Genomic DNA, 23,501 nt, shown 5'->3' on the forward strand with positions numbered 1-23,501 from the left:
CATTGGACTAAGAACAATTAAAATTACTTCTGCTTCAATAATAGGAGAAGACCGTGACACGCACATCGCATAAACAAGTTATGAAGGAAACCACTTTTGCTTTAGGAAAAGTGATTTTGCTTTCTCCTTTGTAGATTGAAAAGATGCCAAAGCCCATTTCATTTGTCAAGAGAAAATGTCTTGGTCGTCTTAGTATAAATTTGTTGGTTGATTTCGCCATTTTAAAAGAGATTCTTGTTGTTGAAAATGGTTTTCCTTTTCGAAAAGGAGAAAAAAAGAAGTAGGAATATGAGAGCAGGGTCATCAAAAGTCGGTCTACTCATGATAATAGTTTCAATTTTGCGTTCGTGCTGGTGGACTAGAAACTATTAGACGGATATAACTCCGTTTTCAAGAGTTAAAAGCTATCGAATTCAATCTTTCTTTGTCGCTCAGTCTTGACGTGCTTAACGGAATCCATGACAAAAAGTCATCCATCTTGATAACGCTCCAAATCTTTCTCACGAGAAAGACGAGGACAAAGTTATGGCCCCAACAATGGGAGAAGTCACACTCAGCTGCTGCTTTAATTGGTGTCGTCTACCTTTCAAGCTTTGATATTACTATCATCAAGGAAGCATTCTCAGAGATACTAGGACGTGATAGAGCTGTACCAAGACAATGCGTACAATACAACCCTTCTTCCACGTAAATAACACTACTTAGGGTCTCTGTCAATATCCTCCTTTCTCCATAGTTTTAGGTCCATGCAGATACGAGACGTGAAAACCATGTCGAGCTCGGTGTTTCAAATTCTTTTTCTTCCGGTTTCCCTCACGGAACAAGCATCCGGAGCTGCACCGGGACTTGCAAGGTGTAACCGTGTGGAAACATACGGGAACGTCTCCGTTCTCTTCCTGTCCAGAATAGGCGTTTTTGAAAACTGAAATTCTTCCCATCAAACTTGTTGATTTTCACATTTCCTTCTTCCGTCACCATCAATCTACTTCAAGTCAGCCTAACCTATCTTTTATACCAATTATTGTGAAACCAAGCGATCGAAAAGTTTAATAAATAGAACAAGAAAATTAATTTGACACCATATTTAAGTGGTTTGGTCCGCGTGACCGACTCCACTGGAGAGCAACACAGGGTTCCAAGATAGATCAAAGGGATAAAATAGAGATTACAATCACAATCGAGTTACAACTTTCTAAGTGTTTCCCAGCTGCAATTATGCCAATAACTTAGAATTTAGCCCATTCAATTTTTCACAAAACAATCTCTATTAATCTTGCAAAAAAAAATGACACAAATTCTTAGGAGCAAACTTTGTCACGATTCCAAAACACTTGCAGTTTCTTTGAGATAGAATTTGTTGAATATATGTCTCGAGTTTAAGCCCAAAGCGAAATCTAAATATTCCGAATTAATATTTTGCGGACATCCGAAATTGAGTAAAAAGGACAGAAAAGAAGAATCCAAGCCAAGTTTCGGAAATTAGCTTTCCGAATATGCGTCTGAGTCTTGGGCGCGAAACAGGAAAGTTCAACTTGGACTCTGTTGGGAATATACGGAAATCAATTTTCGTGTGGGACTTCTGGGTTTGCTGATTGGTCAGAGACAAGAAAGAAATAAAAGGATAAGAATTATCCTTCCTTGATGAAGTCGGCAAAGAAGAAGGGGCTCACATTTATATGCATATAAATATTCGGATAGAGGAGCCCTGATGAACGATTGTTGATAAAAAAAACAGAGTGGTTTTCGTGAATGGGTCCAGAGCAAGAGCGAAGACTTCTTGAAGCGCCGCTGCTTGCGAGTGCTTGGCAGTTGATTTCGTTCGTGAATTACATCCAAGAAGAATTAGTGTTCAAGCGTAAATCTTGTGATAAGATTTGTGTATAATTCTTTATTCTGTCAATTTTATTGTTCGATCGTTTGGCTTCCGCAACAGAATTCATGAGCACGCCACACAATTGATTGTTACAGCCAAAAGCTCCCTGTGTGCTCGTTAATGGACAAAAATCAACATAATCCACCAATTAAATTCTAAAACTTACCAAATTAGTGCAATGAATTCTCTCTCTATTAACCTTCCAATTTAGCTACAAAAACATTCTGACGTGCCATTTTATTATTACGGCCAAAAGCTCCCTCCGTGTGGCGTTCACCAAGCACTACACATCAAAAGAAGAACTTGAAAATTTAATAAGAAAAAATATGACCTTTTTTTAATTATATTTACTAATGTGTTGCTATAGTATATACAGTTACTCGTTCGGTATGAACCAGTATATTGCTTCGGTTTCACTGTCCTGTCATGGTCAGCTAGAGAATAATACAGTGGGACAAACAACGAGGACATGCACAGATATTTCCGAAATTCCCCATTTCTCGGCACCTTTCAAGCCCTGTACTAATGTGACTCCAGAACGAAGAACGACTCTTCAAAGTCCTTTAATCTGAAAATGAGACTGATGGCCTTTCTCAAAGGAGACATTTCAACGGGGAACAAAAGAAAATATCTCCTAGTCTCATCATTTTATTATCTTGTGTTTATCTGATGAGTTTCTTTATCAAATTCAGCTGTGAGATTGAAAATGACATTCGCCATTGCCATCAAAGCAAACCCGATCAAGACGTCATTCTCGCTTGGCCGCCAAAATAGATGACAACTTCAGCGGAGAATTTTCTACTCCAGGAAGGATCTGAAGCTTTGACAATTCTGCTCAAATAAGTATCCTCGGATAAGCCAGGGTCCTTGACTACAGGCGTAAGTGGCGTATAAGTAACCGTGCCTTCCGTTCATTCCTCGAACAAGTCCACGATTTCCTGACAAAAGAAGCAGGAGCAAGAATGTTTCAGATTCTTCTGCTTCTAGGGTCACTTTTGCTTCACAAGCAAGCATCACTAGCAGCTCCCCCCCTGGTGAAGGGTAATTGCACCCGAACATGTGGTGGCATCGCCATTCCCTTCCCGTTCGGGATTGGAATCGGGTGTTTCCTCAGTGAGTGGTTCGAGATTGTCTGCAAGGAAAGCAACAACGTCGCCATCCCCATACTGAACAAGGCCAACTTGACGGTGCTCAAAATCTCGCTACCCAATTACCATGATGGAACGAACGGCATGATCAGCGTTAGTCTTCCGATAATCTACTCACCAAATGGGACCTGCAGGGGACACGGAAGCTTTGCGCCTGTGAGCTTGAAAGGAAGCCAGTTCATCTTCTCTGAGTCGAGGAACGTCTTCGCCGCTGTTGGTTGCAACATATGTGCTCTATTGGATAACACAATGTCTGCTGTCATAGGGTGCCAAAACAAATGCGAAAAACAACACGACATCATTAGGAAAATGAATTGTTCGGGCAGCGACGGATGCTGCCACACCACAATTACCTCGGATCTTCAGGCTTTCAGCGTCACTTTCCGGCCGGACAACAAAACAGCAGAGAATAAATGCGAGTATGCCTTCTTGGGAGAAAGGTCGCAGTTCACACCTTCAACTATAGACTTCGATGAGTTGGAGGCGAGTGGGCATTTCCCAGCGGTGCTAGAATGGGGGATAGCTAATTCCTCCCAAGCTGCGCAAGAAATTTACAAAGGTGGCTTCATCTCCGACGATTCCTATTTCTGCAGCAGAGTCAGCTTGAATTTAGGATATCGCAAACCGATGCCATTTTTGCAGTGTTCTTGCCATACGGGCTTCACCGGTAACCCCTATATTAAACATGGATGCGAAGGTAAAACCATTTACATTTTATCACACCAATTATTGGATACGCAACATCGAAACGCTGTACTAATACAGAGAAGTAGCTCTTTTGAGGCTGAAGTAGCTTTACATGCAATCGTAAACGCCCAATAAAGAGACGAAGCCCTACTAATTTTGATTGTCATCTTTTGTTCAGATGTCGATGAATGCGAAGATCCGACCAATCGTTGCCCTGGAAGAAAGTGTGTGAATCGACGAGGTTCCTATCATTGTGTAGACGGAAGCAAGACAATCAAACTTGTCCTCATAGGTAAGCAGATTTCTTCGTTCTGTCATGAGTTATGAACAAGGACTAGCCATCTTTTTTGCACCCGGATTCGTGAATATCACATCCTGTCATCTACATAAATGCAATATTGAGTCTATAATTGATAAAACCCACAATTTAGAAAATGTTATACTGCATCATGCGTTTTCAGTGGATTGGGTGTTCGTTGTTCCTACGTAGCTCTTCGGAATTCAAGTTTGATGTTTGATTTGGGCACATATTTTTTCCTACAATTGTAGCCAATATAGTCTATAGTCTTTAAATTGATTGTCTCAATAACAATTACAGTACGTCAAAACTAACGCCAGGTTTTTTTCCTTTTCGCCCTTAATACATAATCTCGATCGACCAATACCTCTGTTTTGTTTTTTTGGCTGCTGCTCGACTGATTAGATGGCTGTTCTATTACATGCTAAATTTTCATAAGGAGAATTTTTCACCAATTTCACTAGCTTTTCCCGTGAAGTAGGTATCAACTATCGGACCGAATCATGTAAATCTCTGATGTCTTCATTGTTTCTCATGATTTCTCTGTAATTGTCGCAGAAACACGCAATTGACCAACAAAATAGACAGAACGAGAAATAAATTGAACACTAGATTTACGTGGTTCAGTGAGTGTGCCCTACATCCATGGGTAGAGCAACATAGAATTTCATTATAGATCAAGCAACACAAAAAAAAATTACAACCATACTCGAGATACTCAAACACTCTCGGTGTATTCTAACCCCCAATTATATCCACTAACTCGCACAATGTTAGGCCCTCAAAATTGTTCATGAAATAATCTCTCAATCTCACGAAAAAATTACACAAAATCTTAACATAAGTTTTTCACAACTTCAAACATTCAGGATGTAAGTCACGAGTATAAGCTCCTCTTAAATACTCTTCATGAAGAAGAAACTTTTCATATATAGACAAGAGCTGGATCCAAAATAGGAAACCTACTCAAATTAGGTAACCACTTAAATAGGAAACCAATTCCAGCTAGCAAAACTATTCAAATTAGGAAAATTTCATTTTCGGGCTCAAATTCGAGATATACCATCAACAATTTCCATCTTGGCACGACATTTGAGCCAATTCACAATCATTTCGCTAAATCTAAATTTCATTGCTACTCTACCATAGCCCCTCGTGGATTCAATCGCCACTAACATCTTTTAATTCCAAGCCACACTTAAACTTCGCCATAACTATGGACCTTATCAGAACACCAACTTTATTTGCACCTTTTATTACTCCATAAGGATTTTCAGACACAACGTTCTCTATTAAAGATAAAGCAAATCTAGCGTTTTACCATATCAGTCGAAAGATCGAATCCATCTTGGCATGACATTTAAGCCAAGTCACAATCGTTTAGCTAAATCCAAATTTCATTGCTACTCTCCCATAGCCCCTCGTGGACTCAACCGCCACTAACATCTTTCCATTCCAAGCCACACTTGAACTTTGCCATAACTATGGACCTTATCAGAACACCAAGTCCATTTGTACCTTTAATCGCTCCATAAGAATTTTCAGACACAACCTTCTCTATTATAAATAAAGCAAATCTAGCGTCGCACCATATCCGTCGAAAGATCGAATCCATCTTGGCACGACATTTGAGCCAAGTCATAATCATTTAGCTAAATCCAAATTTCATTGCTACTCTCCCACAGCCCCTCATGGACTCAACTGCCACTGACATCTTTCAATTCGAAGCCACACTTGAACTTCGCTATAATTGTGGACCTCATCAGAATACCAACTCCATTTACACCTTTAATCACTCCATAAGGATTTTCAGACACAACCTTCTCTATTACAAATAAAGCAAATCCAGCTTTGCACCATATCTGTCGAAAGATCGAACACACACCTTGCTAAAGAGCAACGTTAGATCTACAAGCTCTACCTTGCTACATGCATCATCTGTGTTGAATACTACGCAAGTCGGATAAAACCCAACGCTTGTATTTAATAATTCCGAATCAGCTTCCCCATTGAATCAAGCTTCGTCCCAAACATGGGTAAGTGCAGATTCTTTTGGTACTAATAATCCTCAATCTGCATCTTTCAGAAATCAAAGTCCTTCCCATCAAATATGTTGATTTTCACTTTTCCTTCTTTTATCGCCATCAATTTGCTTCAACTCACCCAAAACCCTACTTTAATACCAATTGTTGCAGAAAAAAGCGATCGAACAATTAAATGGACAAAAAAAGGAAAGAAATCGGACATCAAATACGTGCTTCTGCTAGTGTGACTAACGTCCATGGGGAAAACAACACAGAATTCCACTATTGATCAAACTATACAATAAAGATTACAACCACACTCGAGTTACTCAAACACTCTTTGTGTTCCTCAACCCCCAATTACACTCAATAACTCACATAGTGTTTAGCCCTCACAATTCCTCACGAAATAATCTCTCAATCTCATGAAAGAATTACATAAAATCTTAATACAAGATTTTTACACCTTCAAACACTCAGAAAGTAATTCATGAGCACAAACTCCTCTTGGATACTCTTCATGAAGAAGACCCACTTCTTATATATAGACAGGAGTTGGAAAAAAAAAACCTACTCAAACTATGTGACCACTCAAATAGGAAATCAACTCCACCTACAAAACTATTCAAATTAGGAAAGTTTCTTTTTCGAGCTTAAACTCGAGTCATCTTCAATAGTAATTTCTTCTTCTCATGTAAGACTTGAATTGCAAGATCCGTTAGCTTATGCATGATTTCACAACAATTAGTATCAAATCTAAGGGTTGGATTTCTAGAGTTGATTTGGGGTTTTTGCTTGTCTGATCACCTTTTGGAAACATTGTGTTCTCAATTATATCCGAAGCAAGAGTTGAGATGAAGAAGTTCAACGGGAGTAATAACTTTGAATTATGGAGCATTAAGATGCGTTCCCTATCAACACTCAAGGTTTAGTGAAGGTGTTGGATGGCAAGGATAAAATATCCATAAATGATGGAAGAAACCGATAAGGTATTAATTGAAGTGGCCGAATAGAATGATGTTGCAGCGTTGTGGGCAAAACTTGAGGCACTTTATCCGATGAAATATTTGAACAATTGCTTGTATATGCTTAAAATGATGTTTCAATTTTGGGTGGTTGAAGGCACATCCATTAAAGTCCATTTGGATGAGTTTAACAAACTCATGATAGACTTGAAGAACATCAATAAGGCTTGCCTAGTAAGAAGTAAGGCATGATGTTGTTGGTGTCTCCATCCATTTCTTTTGAGCACTTCCTTAATTCACAACTTAAGGAGTGCACTATGATTACCTTGAAAGATGTAAAGTTTGCCTTGTTTGTTAAGGAGTGGCAAAAGAAGCTACAAAAAGATAACTTAGTCTAGCATATGTTGCAAGGTTTGATTATCTAAGATGGAGACAAATGCAAAGTGTCTAAACGTAGCAAATGGAAGAGCCGTTCTAATTAAAATACACGATGAAGCAATGAAAATTTTGACGCAAGGCATGTATTAGAACTAGGAGGGAACCTTATCTTACTCAATGCTCCTGACGGGTCTGAATACCAGATCTTCGCTGAAGATTGAGTTTTGAAGGTCTCTAAAGTATGCATAATGTGATGCGGGAGAAGATAGATTGCCGATTGCATCTCCTTTAGGGAACGATGATGATTGGCTTTTCTGCTAGATTATCTAAGGTTTCAGGTCAAAACACGATATTAGTGGTGGCACATGAGACTCGGATACATGAGTGAGAGAGAGATGACTTTTCTAAGTCAAAGGGGTCTACTGGGTGGTCACCAAACCAAGAAGTTCAACTTACATGAGCACTGCGACACGGATAGTCTATGGACAATGAAGTTCGATATGATAATTCACCAGACCTCAGAGATTTTAGGCTGCATGTACTCAGACTTCTAGGGACCTTCTCAAGTTCCGTCCAAGGGTGATGCCAAGTATGTATTGATGACGTTTCAAGGAAAGTCTAGATTTGTCTTCACAAGAACAAGAAGCTTAGTTGGTTCAAATCATGGAAGGCGATGATCGAAAAGCAAATAGGAATGAAGAACATGTGCCTGAGAACAAATAAAGGATTGGAATGTTCTTCGGATGAGCTTGGCTAGTTTTGTGCAGAAAAAGGCATAGTGGAATACCAATACACCACGACTAATGGTGTCACAAAACTGATGAAAAAAATTACATTGGAGAGAGCTCTTGAACTTTACTCTCCAATGTTGGATTAAGTGATGTTTTGTGGGCCGACGCAACGAATATTGCTTGTTGGTTAATGAATAAATCACCATCACCATTAATTAATGGGAAAACTCCTAAAGAAATGTGGTAGGTAAACCGGTTGATTATACCAAGCGGAAAGAATTCGGTTGCGCTGCTTATATTGATGTGTGTGATGGCGATATAGCCAGAGGCAAGGAGGTGCATATTCCTAGGCTATGCACATGAGGTAAAGGAATATAGGTTGTGTTACACTGAGAAAGATTCACTTAGGCTTATATTCAGTACAAATGTTACCTTTGATAAATATGTTCTATTTTAGAATAGGAGTAAGAGATTGATTGTAGAAAAAGATATGGACGGTGTCCAGAAATAGGCAGAGCTTTAAGGAGAGCTTAGATATATTCAAAATGTAGTAGATGTGACAATGTCTATAGAATCGCTAGATTCCATAGCAGCCAACTGTCGTTTCAAGGTCACAATTGACTAAGTTTCGAGGTGTTCAATCAAATTAGATGAGATTGAGTAACAGTTTTATACAAATATTGGAATTGATAATTTGGGTGCAGTACAGATAATTTCGGGTATGGAGATGCTAAGAGTGAAGATTGCTAAAATGGTTGTGAGTGACTTAGAGGACTTATTCAGGAAAGCACCGAGACGCTTTAATATGCTGTTGAAAAACTCTATAAATGTCCTACTTGTTGCACATCATAAATTGTCAATACCGCTAGTGTGTACTTGGAGGGATATAGAGCATCTATCCCATGCTTCACATGCTAGTACTCTTGGTTGTCTAAGTAATGCGTAGGTAGTACTTTGATTGATCTTTCATGTGTCATATGAAGAATATATACGGTTAATCCTAGTATACATTGTGATGATGTAAAGTGGTTCTCCTGTGTTTGTGGACAACATACATTGGGGTGTGTTTGGAAAATGCAATTACACTCAATAGACATTTGTGATGGTTGAGCGCCCATGGGATGTTGGGAGAGTTGGCATATATGATGAGCACTATTACTTAGCTGCAAACGTTGAGCTAATGTAGAGATTGTTGAGAATATGTCTTGAGTTTGAGCCCATAAAGGAAACTCGATCCAAGTAAGTTTCTAGGCTTGAGTAGTATTCTTAGCTTGAGTGGTTTCGTAATTTGAGTAGGTTTCCTATTTGAATGTATGTGTGTGTATGGAATTCTATTCGGTAATTATGCACTAGAACAAACAACAGGGTGTTAGGGTTCTCTCTATGAGTTTTCCAAGTGAGTTATCGTGAGATATTGTGATATAATACTTATAAGTTATAGGACTGAGAAGCACTTGAGCTATTCTAAACTTTGTATTATCTAGATTTATAGTGGATTTCTTAGTGGTGGACTCTCCTAGTGTAGTAGGTACCTACACTCAGACCGAATTACATAAATATCTAATGTCCTTATCCTACTTGTTGATTATTTTGGTAATTTCTTCTTCAAGTGTTAGACTTGAATTGCATAATTCGTTAGCTTCCGTGTTATTTCACAACACAAATCCTCATGCTTGCTTTTGGTAATGCTTATGCCACTTTAATAAACCAGGTTTCGGAGCAGGCCTAGGGGCACTATTCTTGCTTCTCTTGTTATGGCTGTTGTACAATTTCATGAAGAAAAGGAAAGAAATCAAGCTCAAAGAGAGGCACTTCAAAGAGAATGGGGGTCTCTTGTTGCAGCAACAACTGTGTTCATTCGAGACCAATGTTGACAAGAACAAATTGTTCAATTTTAAGGATTTGGAGAGGGCCACGGACAATTTCAACAAGAACAGAATACTTGGTCAAGGTGCGCAAGGAACCGTCTACAAGGGCATGCTTGCGGATGGAGGAATCGTTGCCATTAAGAAGTCAAAGGCAATAGATAAGGGAAGAGTTGAACAGTTCATTAACGAGATTGCCATTCTCTCGCAGATCAACCATAGGAACGTGGTTAAGCTACTTGGGTGTTGCTTGGAAACAGAGTCGCCGCTTTTGGTGTACGAATTCATACCGAATGGGACTCTCTTCCAGTATTTACGTGACTCTCTCGTATCATGGGACACACGCCTTCGAATTGCTACCGAAGTGGCGGGAGCCTTGTCCTATCTACATTCATCGGCATCAATCCCGATCTATCATCGGGACATCAAGTCTACTAATATTCTCCTGGACAACCAGTACCGCGCAAAAGTGGCCGACTTTGGCACTTCCAAATCGCTTTCGCTCTATCAAACTCACGTGACTACAGCAGTCCAAGGGACATTCGGGTACTTAGATCCCGAGTATTTTCAATCATGTCAGTTCACAGATAAGAGCGATGTGTACAGCTTCGGTGTGGTCCTCGTCGAACTCCTGACAGGGCGAAAGCCAGTCTCACTTCTTGGAGACGAGGATCAGAGGAACCTTGCAAGTTATTTCCTCCTATCAATGGACGACAACTGCCTGTTCGACATAGTGGACGATCAAGTTCTGAAGCAAGGCAAGGAAGAAGGGATCGTCGCCTTTGCGAACCTTGCAAGAGGGTGCCTGAACTTACATGGGAAGATGCGACCCACAATGAAAGAAGTGGCAAGCGAACTGGAGCGCATTAGAAAGCTGGAGAATCCTGCCATGAAACATGAACAAATTCAAAAGAAGAGGGAGAAGTATATACGTTGGGATTCTGCAGGGTCCGCAGACATAATCACGATGTCGGACTTGCACCCACTCATGTATAGTGACTCGAATAGTTCTATCTAGATTTTCTTAGATGAGTGATTACTTTAAGAAGAATATCAGGACTTTGTTGTGTGTATATGTCAAAAGACAGGAAATTATAATTCCGTATGTCACACTCTTTCTTGATGTAAAAAAAAAGCAGAAAGTCAATTGCCATGTATCTTAGAAGAAACTCAGCATTTTGTGAAATTTACCTCATTCATTGACACAATTTAACAATACATGGCAACAGCTACCACAGAGTTACTCGTACATGTTGCAGCAGAAGCATCAATGGCCAATAAGATAGGAATGATCACATAATAAGAGAAGCCATCCGTACAACACCTAGACGAAACTTAAGTGTGTTTCACTGGACATAACTGGGGCACGCGTGGGAAAATCGCACTACTTCAGAATCAACATCCGACATCGAATTATAAACTGAGCACGATATCTTTGAGTTAAATAATGGAATTTTTCGTGGTTTGAATTTCCCGGACACTGCTTGTCCCCAACATAAGTTCCCCTTAGATGTGCTCTCTTTGAGTTGTGTATTTCTTGTACTTACAAATTATTTGAGTAAGAACTCTTCTATTCGGGTGATTATATTTTCACATGTGCATTAAATCTATTCGCCGAAAAACATCAAAAACAGTAATTTTTTATAAAAAATTTCTACTTCATTATATTTTTTTCTTTCTTGATCTCAATGTTAAGATTCTATGTTTAGTTAATGATCACCTCCAGAACTACAAGTATGAAAGAGGGATCATGACCAATATCATGACCAATTGGGCCTCTCTTGCAGCCAAGGGCCACATCCACTCGCCTTCGATTCGCCGGGCATGCCATTGCTTGTTGAACGTTCTACAAGGCCCAAATGGCATTCTACTCCATTCCTAATTTTCGTTAAATGTACTTGACCTTCGCGATACCTTTCTATGTGGATTTTTCAGAATAGGTCATCTGCGAGATCCTTCTCCATTCCAATTCATACACTCTTAACTATTCGATGGCTAAAGTGTTTGTATGAACTTGGAAGTTCGGAACAATGACAGTAAGAACGAGAGGTTGATTAGCCAAGCGAACAATGTTTATTTCCTACGGACGTCATCACAGGAGTCACGCATCCATTATAGTATATTGAGTTAGAGTTAGAACTACTCAGCACCATTAAGACATTAGAGACAAGTTCATCAACATAACCCCATCGGCATGTCACCAGTTCATAATTGCGTCCACACAAGGTAGGAGTGCAATACAATCTTGTCGAAAGTTCGATCATGACTGCACAAGAACTTGTGATTTTATGGATAACTGTGACATCATGGATTAACTCATAGAGGTATTGTCCGCTTTAACCGATCTCATATCGAGCCTCACGATTTTGTTCTTTGGTGTATGGGTGCGCACCTTACCCATCCTAATAATGCTTCCACCTGAGCACGCTTAACTTTAGAGTTCAAAGCTAAGCATTGTTGTTGTATTAAAATGCTCACACACACTCCCCCTAGAATCGCTCTCCCCATGTTCAGTTCTTTCCTGCCTCATTCACCATCCTAAAAGTTTGCTAGGACCTGCTCCTTGTCTGGTCCCTCTTGCCCCAACGACCATTTCCCGCCCTTGTCGGACCAGGCCATTACAGGCCTACCAGTGTTTCCGTTTGGTTCGTCCCCAAACCACACACCTATAGAAGGGGGTCTCGCTCTAATAATATATTGTGACATCCTGAATTAACTCGCTGAGGTATCGTTTGCTTTGGCCCGTTCTATACCGAATCTCACGATTTTGTCCTTTGGCGTATGGATGGGCACCTTCCCAAGAGGTCACAAATCCTGATTGTGCTTCCACCTAAGCACGCTTAACTTTGGACACACGCACGCACGCACGCGCACGCACGCACACACATCCCAGAATTACTCTTCCCATATTCGGTGCATAGTTCGGTTCATTCATGCCCCCTTCGCCACCTAGAAGCATGCCTGGAGCCGCTCCTTGTCCAAGCCCTCTGGCCCCAACAACCACTCCATGCCCTCATCAGACCAGGTCATTACAATAATAGGCAAGCATAAACCACCATCGCAGCGAACCTCAATGGTGGCCCACCAACAAAATGCTTGTGGGCTAAGGAAAGTCATCTTCAGCACAATAAATAGCTAAGGAACGATCGTCTCTCTATTCTATCACTGTTGTAGAGGAAGTCAATGGCCCGTTCTAATATAAGTTCTCAGTTGATAACGGTCTTGAAGAGCCCAGGGGCCACTATCAACGAGTCATCCATTGGTCCGCACCATGCCGGTCTTCCCAAGTTTGTTTACGTGCAAATTGGTTTGCATTAATTGGGAATTCAATTAACCTTTTCCATAGGTTTTCGACAATATTCTTGCGTAAATCCAAGTCTACATGGAACCGTTCTGTTATAGTCACTAACCATGTGGGCCCCACCTATAAGTCGCACTCGATCACCGGCTATGATTGCATATTGGGTCCATGGAACACGATCCGGCGGAGAGTTTCTCCAGGCTTTTGTTTATGTGTGTGTTGGATATCGCGTGTCTGATTCACATATTACCAAGTACCGAGCATCAACAGCTTCATATTTGAGTCACCATCCAACTTTTGATTTGCCTTGGTAAAGGAATTTCTCATTATGTGGAGGGATGTACTCCAAAAAAACTTGGCATCTCTCTTTCCTGTTCTTAGCCCTCTCCGTTCCATTAATCTTGCCCAGGCCTGGTGATATACAAAGCTCTGATCTTCGAAACTCCAATGTGTTATTTAATGGAAATTATCATGTCAAAACAAGCTAGGGTCATCGTCTTCTTCTCCTCTATCATGATTTTCCTCTCAAATCATGAAGTCTCCTGTGCTTGTCTCCACTTAAACTCATCCCCCCTCTAGTCAAAGAAGCATCTTAATCAAAGACCTAATCCCCTAGCTAACGCCCCCAAAAGTATTTAATCCCACAAGTTTCTATTTTCTCTCTCCCCTAGTAGGACTTCAAAGTCTTGCAACCTAGAAGGAACAAACAAAAGCCCCAACTTAATCTCCTCTCTTTCCCCTAAAGAAGGATAAATATTTGAGACTAAACTGAGAGATTAGGTGATTAAAGCACAAGAGGGTCCACTATCGGGTGAATTAGCTCTGTTTGTCATGGGAATCGTTCTTCAGAGCGAAAGAAAACGAAAAGAAAGAAGGGAGGACACTTGTTCGTTTACTGCTAGGAGAACTTTGGTTAAGTTATTTATGGATTATGAACTTATTGTCGGTGTTTGGGATCAAAAAGCTGTCTAATCATACCCATTCCAGATATATTCAGGTCTTCTAACTAGCCAGGCATCACCATACAATTTATGCGCCAATTTGGAAATAACTTGGCAAATCGCACTCATCTACATCGAGAGCATGAAGATGATTTTACTTCATCTTGAGATCCATGAATACTTGCGGTCAATTTGATGAATGCAGAATTACATCAGTCCCACCCACGGGTAGTCCAGCGAACAAGCATCTTTGTTGCACCAGCCTTCACCATTCAATTAGCTTGTGACTTGCAGATGGCCAAACGATGTATCATGGGCTCCAGTCGCTCCAGTCAGTTTGGTCATATGTTGCATTTATGTTCATCATGTTGAAGGGTGTTTCAACGCGGAAAATATTAGCTTCTGCTAATATGGTTTGTGTATCCGTCATGCGATACGTCATCCTAATGCTGAGAATTCAAACTAGTGACAGACTAATAACAGTACAAAGATCATTAATAAGAAGCGACCAACTCTTTAATTTTCTTTTCTGCTGAACAATGACCGAGGCCCAAATCTTCTAGTAATGTGGAAATCTTATAAAATGACCAATCAAACTGACCATGTTAACTCTTGCCCGGCACGAAGAAGGCTCTTGGAAAAAGTGGGGAGAGAGACACCGACTTTCAAGTCTTTTATTGTAGTCCTCTTTGGAGAAGTCAATCTCCTCTTAATTGTGGACAAATGTCCCACTATTGGACTTTTCTTTTCTACCCTAAAAAAAATATTCAAACATTTTTTTAAATAACACAACCATCAACATTGCTATACTTAAGTAGCAAAAAGCTAAAGAATAACACTTTGTAGCCATATTTCCCCAAAATGAGTCAATTGAAAGTAATATATTATCCACATAGAACTTTTCTTTTCTCTTTTTTACTTTCTACGAACTCTGAAAGAATTTTTTTTAAAAATATTCTTAAGAAAAATGACATTCTTATTCTGAAGTAGGAAAAATATTACTAATATAACTTTCTAGGCTTCTAGCCACATTTTCACCAAAATGATTCAATTGAAAGTAATTACATATACTACGACAAAAGGACATGGCACAAAGTTCAAAGGGAAATGAGAGCAGGACGGGAAGTAACGGTCGTGTGTACGCCACATATTTTCCCAAGGAACATTACCCGGTTCCTTGGGAAAATCATAAATCCCACTTGGTGGATTTGCTAGCCCAACCGAGTGGGATTTCTCCTAGTAGACAAAAAAAATCAGCCAAAATAGCAATAAGGGAATAGAAAAGGAACTTATTAACAGTATCAGTGTTAGATATTTTTACATTAAGTGCCAAAAAAATTATCTAAACATCTTTATATCAAGAGAAAATAAATGTAGGATTACTATTAATAGCAGCATCGTTGCAAAACATTTTAAATTTGTAGTTTTTTAATCAACAACTTGTCTGTTTCACTGAGAAAATAGAAAAAAAAAAATTAGCAGCCCCAAATTGAAAGAGCCAGGGTTAGTGAACTGAGTTCTTTTTACCCAAAAGTTAGCGTTCCAAATCGATGATTTGAGTAAATTCATCGCAATTAAAAACTTAACCGTGAGTTATTTTATCACTTAAGTAAAAGTTCATGCATTTTTTTTCATTTGAAAAGAGAGGATAGTTATGTCCAGTGTGTAATCCATGCAATTTTTTTTGGGTATTTGGTTGAAAGTATTCTAAGGGAAAACATTTTTAATGCCATTAAAAGGAACTACAAAAAAAAATTCTAAGCTCAATATTTCAGGATCTTGTCATTTCATAATAAAATAATAATACCCCATGAATTTGCTTTTCAATATCTCTCAAAATCTCTTTGACTTTCCCAAGTTCCGATTGCCAAATCCTCATAAAATGGGATTCTGTGGTCATTGTAGCACCGTTATTTGTGGTAAATAACGGTACCGTCATATTAGCAGGACCCAAGTTCAAATTAAAACATAAGAATTATAAGGAAACTATGTCTAACTAACAAAATTAAAAGCTATTAACAAATTATAAACACACAATTCTAAGAAACTAAACTCTAGCACTAAACGAGTTTAATTATATTAATTTCTTAAATAACTCAAGCAATGCTAAACTGAGATTAATATTCAGAATTTAAAGGAAGGCAATACATATGTTAAATCAGAAATTGTAAGTGACCGAGCCAATCAATACCAAGCCATAAGAGTGCCAATGAAATGTGACATTTTGTGGCAATTAGCAAAGACCTAGAAAAATATATAATCTAATTTGGAAAAGGAAGAATTCAAACGATTTTGGTCTAGGAAAATTTAAGAGATCTGGCGTGTATAAGGAACAATTTAAGTTGGTAAGGAAAAGAATAAATATCTCAATTCTAATGCAATTTACGGGGTCTACGGTAAAAGATCTTGAAAAATCATTGATCTTGGTAATGCTCCGAGCCTTTCTCACAAGAAAGATGACGACAAAATCATGTGCCTAACAATGGGAAAAGTCACACTTGGCTGCTGAAATTCCTTTACCTATCAAGCTTTGATATTTCCATTCCGAAGGAAGTATCCTCGGAGATACGAGGAAGCAACGGAGCTGGAACAATGTTTTGCCTACAGTATATGAAAATTCTTCACTTCTTCCATTTAAAAAACAATATTAAGGGACTCAGCCCATATGACCTTTCTTCATAGGTTTAGGTCCATGCACATCCCGGAGGTGAAAGTCATGTCGAACTCGGTGTTTCAATTTCTTTTTTTTCTGGTTTCCCTCACGGTACAAGCATCAGTAGCTGCACCTAGTCTTGCAAAGCTTAACTGCACTGAAACATGTGGGAACGTCACCATTCCCTTCCCCTTCGGCATGGGAGCCGGGTGTTTCTTGGATGACTGGTACCAGATCATCTGCCTACAAAACAACATGGTTCCCATTCTAAAGAAGATTAGATTGCGTGTTCTCCACATTTCACTCCCCGATGGCCTGATTAGTGCCCGTCTTCCTTTAATTTACTCAAATGCAAGCTGTAGGGGCGGCGGACTTGGTGAGTCGGTGAGCTTTGAAGGAGGTCCATTTGTCTTCTCCCAGAGATGGAATGTCTTTATATCGGTCGGTTGCAACACCCTAGCAACAGTGAATACAACAGATTCAGCTGTTGTTGGTTGCAGGTCTAAATGTGCTGGAACCAGCACTAACATTAGCCAGTATCATGGTGCTTGTTCCGGGAGGGACAGATGCTGCCAGACTATGCTTCCCTTTAACCTTCAGGGCTTTAGTGTGGATTTCAAAGAAGAAGGTGAATATCAGGGGTGCAATTACGCTTTCCTGGCAGGCATCGGGTTCTTGAGGTCTGACTCTACAGGTTTATATGATTTTAGATTGGACGATACTGTTCCAGTGGTGTTGGAATGGGGGATTGCAAGCAATACCAACTTTGCACTTGACCTTACCCGGCAAGCTTACAAAGAAAAAGACAGGTCCAACTATTATGATTCTTTCACCTGTGACAGATACAGCCTCTATGCCAATGTAGATGAAATCCCAATTATGCAGTGCTTTTGCGGGAGTGGGTATCACGGTAACCCCTATCTTATTGAAGGATGCAAAGGTAAATAGTTCATGCTATTACATTCAGTATTTAAGGGCACGATACGGCAAAGTGGCTTGTTCATTCCCCCAGGTCTTTCTCTGAAAAGAAGTCACCACAATGTTTAATGATCACATACATGCTTTCCTGCCTTCTTTTCTTGTTTTTCCGCCCAAGATTATACAAAGTGAATTCACACAAAATTGAATGAATTATATTGATAACAATTTTCTGGATATAAAAGGGAACAGGACAGTGCATAATATTTTAGCCATGGAATTAACAACCTATGTGCGAACAAGCATCCTTGTTGCACCAGCCTTCACCATTCAATTAGCTTGTTACTTGCAAATGCTCAAAAGATGTATCAGTTTGGTCATGTGTTGCACTGTGTTCATCGTGGTAAAAGCGATTTCAGCACATTGAAGGAAAAAATTACTTTCCACTCATATGATTTGTGTTTAAGATCATTGTTGTCATGCAATACGTCTTCCTTGTATTACTCCATCTATTTGTTTATATGATTGCTCTGTGGTGATGGTTAAGAATTCAAACCAGCGATAGAGTAATAGCAGAATAAAGATAATTAATAAGAAACAACCGGTCTTTAGTTTTCTTTAGTTTTCCCTCTGGGTAAAAGACCAAATCTAATAATTGATATGTATAGTGGTGCTCTTTGGAGAAATCAATGAGGTCTTCTTCATTGTTGACCCATGTCCCACTATTGAAACTATAGATTCAAACAGTTTTTCTTCTTTAAATAACATTAGAACCTTCAAGATTGCTATACTTAAGTAGGAAAAGGGTAAATAATATCACTTTCTAGCCATATTTTTACCAAAATGATTCAATTGAGAGTAATTACATATATTAAGACAAAAGGACATGGCACAAACTTCATACTAAATCATTAGAATCATAACTAAACTACATCATGTTAAGAAACAATGCTAAGAAATAAAATCTGGCACTGAACAAGGTTAACTAAAATTAATTTCTTGATGAATAACCTAAACAATGTTAAAGTAAGATTAATATTCAGAATTTAGAAAAAGACCAAATTCATGTTATATTTGAAATTGTATGTGACCGAGCTAATGGATACTAAAAAGGAAAAAAAATGATTGGTAATGAAATGTGAAATTTTATGGCAATAGTCAAAGGGATGGAACATTTATTTAATCTTAGGTGGAAGAGGAAGTATTAATACTATTTTGGTCTAGGAAAAAACAAACGATCTGATGCGTATAAAGAACAATTTAAGTCGGTAAGGAAAGGAATAAATATCTAAATTCTAATTCGATTAACGGGGGTCCACGATAAAAAGTCTTGAAAGGTGATCCATCTTACAAACACACTATTTTCTTCTTCTTTTTTTCCTGCCTCAATATTATACATAGTGAATGCATCCTCAATTTACTCATGGAGATGGATGCACCACTAATACCTTTTTGTTTTTCATCTTTTTTCTACAGATATTAACGAATGTGGAGATTCAAATCTAACTCGTTGCCCCGACAGTTGTGTGAACCAACCGGGCAGCTATGAGTGCGTCAGTGATGGTAGAAGGACCGATGTTAAGGAAAGAGCTACATCTTTTCTTATCTGTATGTAATCTTCTAATCTATATTTATAGACCTCCTCATGCGCTTATTGTTTTCAAACATGATATACCACAGCTTAAATTATATTCATATGAGACACAGAAAGAAGTTTAGCTTACCCTTCATTCTAACATTAGCATCTGTTCACTTGTGACGATTCCAGCCACCATGTCACGTTCTATGACCCCTTTCCTCTTGCAACAGCACAAGAAACTTTCTTTGCGTGCGATACATATGTATACTGCATGAGAAGATAGTAGATTTGTTGCTGGTTGAAATCTATCAAACCAAATGCAAAGTTCTTTCCCTTTTTTGGTCCATTTTTCCACGTAGTACTTAATATTAAGAATGTCAAAAACCTTGCCAGCTTGATCAATTGAACATTGATTAGAGTGGTCCACTAAATTCGTCGCAAGGAAGATCAGTTATGCAGCATGGATGTGCTGATAAAAATCACACCAAATGAAATTCCAGCAGAAGAAACAACTTAATTAGTTTCATTTCAGCTGTTCTGATGAATTCATGGGGAAGTAATCTAAATAGTATCCCTAAATGTTTTCCTTCTGATCAAATTCATGAAACATCAGTGATGACAACGATGAATAGATTCTTAACAAGTAGGAAAGATTTTCTGACCTTATCTCCTACAAATTTTTTCCCCTGCAGACATTGGAGCGGGCCTTGGAGCACTAGGAAATTTGTTGCTTTTCTCTTGGTGGTTGTACAGAGTCATCAAAAAGAGAAGAGAAGCTAAGCTCAAGGAAAAGTACTTTAAACGAAACGGTGGTCTTTTGTTGCAACAACAGCTGTCTTCACCCGAAGGCAATGTTGAGAAGAGCAAATTATTCAATTCCAAGGATTTGGAGAAGGCCACTGATCATTTCAACAAGGATAGGATACTGGGGCAAGGTGGACAGGGTACTGTTTATAAGGGAATGTTAACAGACGGAAAAATAGTAGCTATTAAGAAATCAGAAGTGGTAGACGAGGGAAAAGTCGAACAATTCATCAATGAGGTCCTCATTCTCTCACAAATCAATCATAGGAATATTGTTAAACTATTGGGGTGCTGCTTGGAGACAGAAGTTCCTCTTTTAGTATATGAATTCATACCAAATGGGACGCTGTACCAATGTCTACATGACCCAAATGAGGAGTTTCAAGTGCCATGGGACACCCGCCTACGAGTTGCAACCGAAATCGCTGGAGCCTTATCGTACTTGCATTCAGCAGCTTCTATTCCTATTTATCATCGAGATATCAAGTCCACCAATATCCTGTTAGATGAGAAATATCAGGCAAAAGTGGCAGACTTCGGCACTTCCAAGTCTGTTTCTCTCGATCAAACTCACGTAACCACATTGGTGCGGGGGACTTTTGGATACTTGGATCCAGAGTACTTCCAAACAAGTCAATTTACAGACAGAAGCGATGTGTACAGCTTTGCGGTGGTCCTTGTCGAACTCTTAACGGGACGAAAGCCAATCTCTCCATTGAGTGAAGAAGAAGGGAGAAACCTCGTGGCGTACTTTATAATTTCTATGGAGGAGGATTCTGTGTTCGATATGGTTGATGCTCAAGTTTTGAAGGAGGGTAAGGAAGAAGAGATTACAGCAGTTGCTAACCTCGCAAGAAGGTGCTTAAACTCCATTGGGAGGAACCGGCCGATGATGAAAGAAGTGGCAATGGAATTGGAGAGAATAAGGAGGCTCCGAAATCCTTTGGATTTCCAACAAAACCGAAGTCCTTCGGATTTCCAACAAGATCAAGAAACAGTCGAGGCCACTGAATCTCATGATGCTAGTTTCACATCTAGCAAGTCTTATTATGTGGACTTGGATGTAACAGCATTTTCGGATGTGCAGCCATTCGCACATTGTGAAACATGGTGAAGTCAGCTCTTTCTGGCATTATCTCCCGCAAGAATGTCTGTCTATACATGCAGAGACAAGCGGCATCGAAATTGATCTTTGTCCGTTCATGTATCATGATAGGGATTATTGTGTCTTGAGGATCCATGAATACTTTATTGTAAGGATTACATTAGAGTTGCACTTGTACTCTTGGGAACAAGCGTCCTACTTGTATCAACCTTTCGCCTGTTCGATTAGCTGGTTATTTATCAGTGTTGAAAAGAGCTGTGATTCGATTTCAGTTCCAGGAACATGATAGTGTCAATTTTATTAAAGTAATCCATCTCAAACACGAACAGGTGCTTGATCAAACAATACATCTAAGCGTACAGTGCATGAAAATTCTTCCCTTTTCCACTTAAATAACAATAATTAAGGGACTCGTCCCATATCCCTTTCTCCATATGTTAGGGTCCATGCACATACCAAACGTGAAAATCACACACGATACCCCATTGATAATGTTCTTTCTTGTGGGGAAGACTACTCATGATCCCAATGGACAATACATTCTTTGAATACTAAATTAGACCTAATATAAATTTTTCGGATGATTTTGTCATTCAAATTGAGATTCTTGCTGTGGCAAATTGTTTTCTTTTCCCAAAAGGACAAAAGAAAGTTAGGATAATGAGGGTCATCAAAAGTTAGTTCATTGTTGATATTGATTTAATAATGCTCCAAATCTTTCTCATAAGAAACTGATGATAAAATTATGTCCCCAGCAATGGGATCAGTCATACTTAGCTGCTTAAACCGGTGTCCTGTACATAACAAGCTTTTACATTTCTGTCCTCAAGGAAGCGTCCTCAGAGCTGGAATAAGATTATGCTTCCAGTACTTCAAAATTCTTCCCTTCTTCCACTTGAATAAGGACTCATCCCATATCCCCTTTCGCCATAGGTTTAGGTCCATGCACATACCAAACGCAAAAATCTTGTCGAACTCGGTTTTTCAAATTCTTTTGCTTCTGGCTTGCTCAAAGTACAAGCAGCAGGAGCTGCACCTGGATTCCAAGCCCAAATGAGCTAAAAATTGCGGGAACGTCAACATTCCCAACCCTTTAGGGATAGGAGCCGAGTGTTAGTTGGACGACTAGTATGAGATCGACTGCAAGCAAAACAACACGGTTCCCAGACTAAATAAGATTGGATTGCGAGTTCTCAACATTTCACTCCCCTCTAACAGGAGATACACGTGTCTGATTTTGCGAGACCACTGCCAACTGTTTTAAATACTTAAACTGTTAGAGGAAGATGCGGTTTAATATTTAAATATTCCATTAAGGATGTCCTGAGTTCGAATCTTTCCAGGCCCCTATTTGCCTCCCCAATGAAATATTTCCACACTTAGTACTAAGCAAAAAAAGACCAGAACAACAGGTGAAAGTGAATACTACAGATTCAACTGTTGTCGGTTGCAAGTCGAAATGTGCTGGAACCACCACCGACATTAGTTAGTATCATAGTGCTTGTTCTGGGAGGGACAAACGCTGCCAGAGTACGCTCCCCTTAACCTTCATGGCTTTAGTTTGGACTTCAAAGAAGAAGGCGGACATCAGTAGTGCAATTAGACTTACGAAAGAGAACGTCGGACAGTCCTCTCGTTAAAAGCATAATATTTTAGCCATGGAATTAACAATTATAAGGAAATGCGACCTACTAGTCTTGCTGATTTTACTCAAGGAGATGGTTTCGCTGTTAATGTATTTATTTTTTCTTTGTCATCAGATATTAACGAATGTGAAGATTCAAAAATGCAACAGGACTTGTGTAAACACACAGGGCACCTATGAATGCATCGATGGTAGAAAGACAGCTGAATTCATTTTTATTAATAAGTAGATCTTTTAACCTAGAACTTTAGACCGCTTCATGCTCTTGAGTAATGTTAGAAACAGAACAGCATTGCATAGATTATGTACAGAAAAGGTACAGAAATAAGTTTTACATTCCCCCGGTGATGATTATAGATAAGTTTCAACAAATAGAATCTATCAAAAGATATGCAAGGTTCGTACTTATACTAGTCATATTTGAATTGGAATTATGACAATCATAAGTTTCATCAATGGTTTACTAAATTCCTTGTAAGGGAGATCCAATGTGCGGTACAGATGTATGTATAAGAATTTCATCGGATGGAACTTAAACAGGAGAAAATTTAATTTTTCATGGTTGTTAAGATAAATCTACATGAAA

General features: G+C 39.1%; 1 protein-coding gene across 1 annotated transcript; it reads left to right on the plus strand.

The window, feature by feature from the left end:
• Nucleotides 1-770: 770 nt before the first annotated feature.
• On the plus strand, nucleotides 771-21,294 carry LOC115664071 (wall-associated receptor kinase-like 1). The gene is made up of 7 exons (XM_056315342.1): nucleotides 771-855; nucleotides 2,897-3,618; nucleotides 3,664-3,718; nucleotides 13,887-13,901; nucleotides 16,983-17,804; nucleotides 19,259-19,390; nucleotides 20,054-21,294. The coding sequence occupies exons 1-7, from the start codon at nucleotides 771-773 to the stop codon at nucleotides 21,277-21,279; spliced, it is 3,057 nt and encodes a 1,018-aa protein (XP_056171317.1). The 3' UTR covers nucleotides 21,280-21,294.
• Nucleotides 21,295-23,501: the final 2,207 nt, after the last annotated feature.

This window comes from Syzygium oleosum, unplaced genomic scaffold (genome assembly GCF_021117445.2).
Source record: "Syzygium oleosum isolate NSW1041296 unplaced genomic scaffold, Sole_v2.1 Sole_v2.10, whole genome shotgun sequence".
In the NCBI taxonomy this organism is placed as follows: domain Eukaryota; kingdom Viridiplantae; phylum Streptophyta; class Magnoliopsida; order Myrtales; family Myrtaceae; genus Syzygium; species Syzygium oleosum.

Bases quoted from the DNA above. Each gene is read 5' to 3' on its own strand.
- LOC115664071 (XM_056315342.1), top strand. From the start codon at position 771: ATGTCGAGCTCGGTGTTTCAAATTCTTTTTCTTCCGGTTTCCCTCACG. The intron at 3,619-3,663 runs GTCAGCTTGAAT...CCATTTTTGCAG, and splicing joins ATTCCTATTTCTGCAGCAGA to TGTTCTTGCCATACGGGCTT. The intron at 17,805-19,258 runs GTAAATAGTTCA...TTTTTTCTACAG, and splicing joins TCTTATTGAAGGATGCAAAG to ATATTAACGAATGTGGAGAT.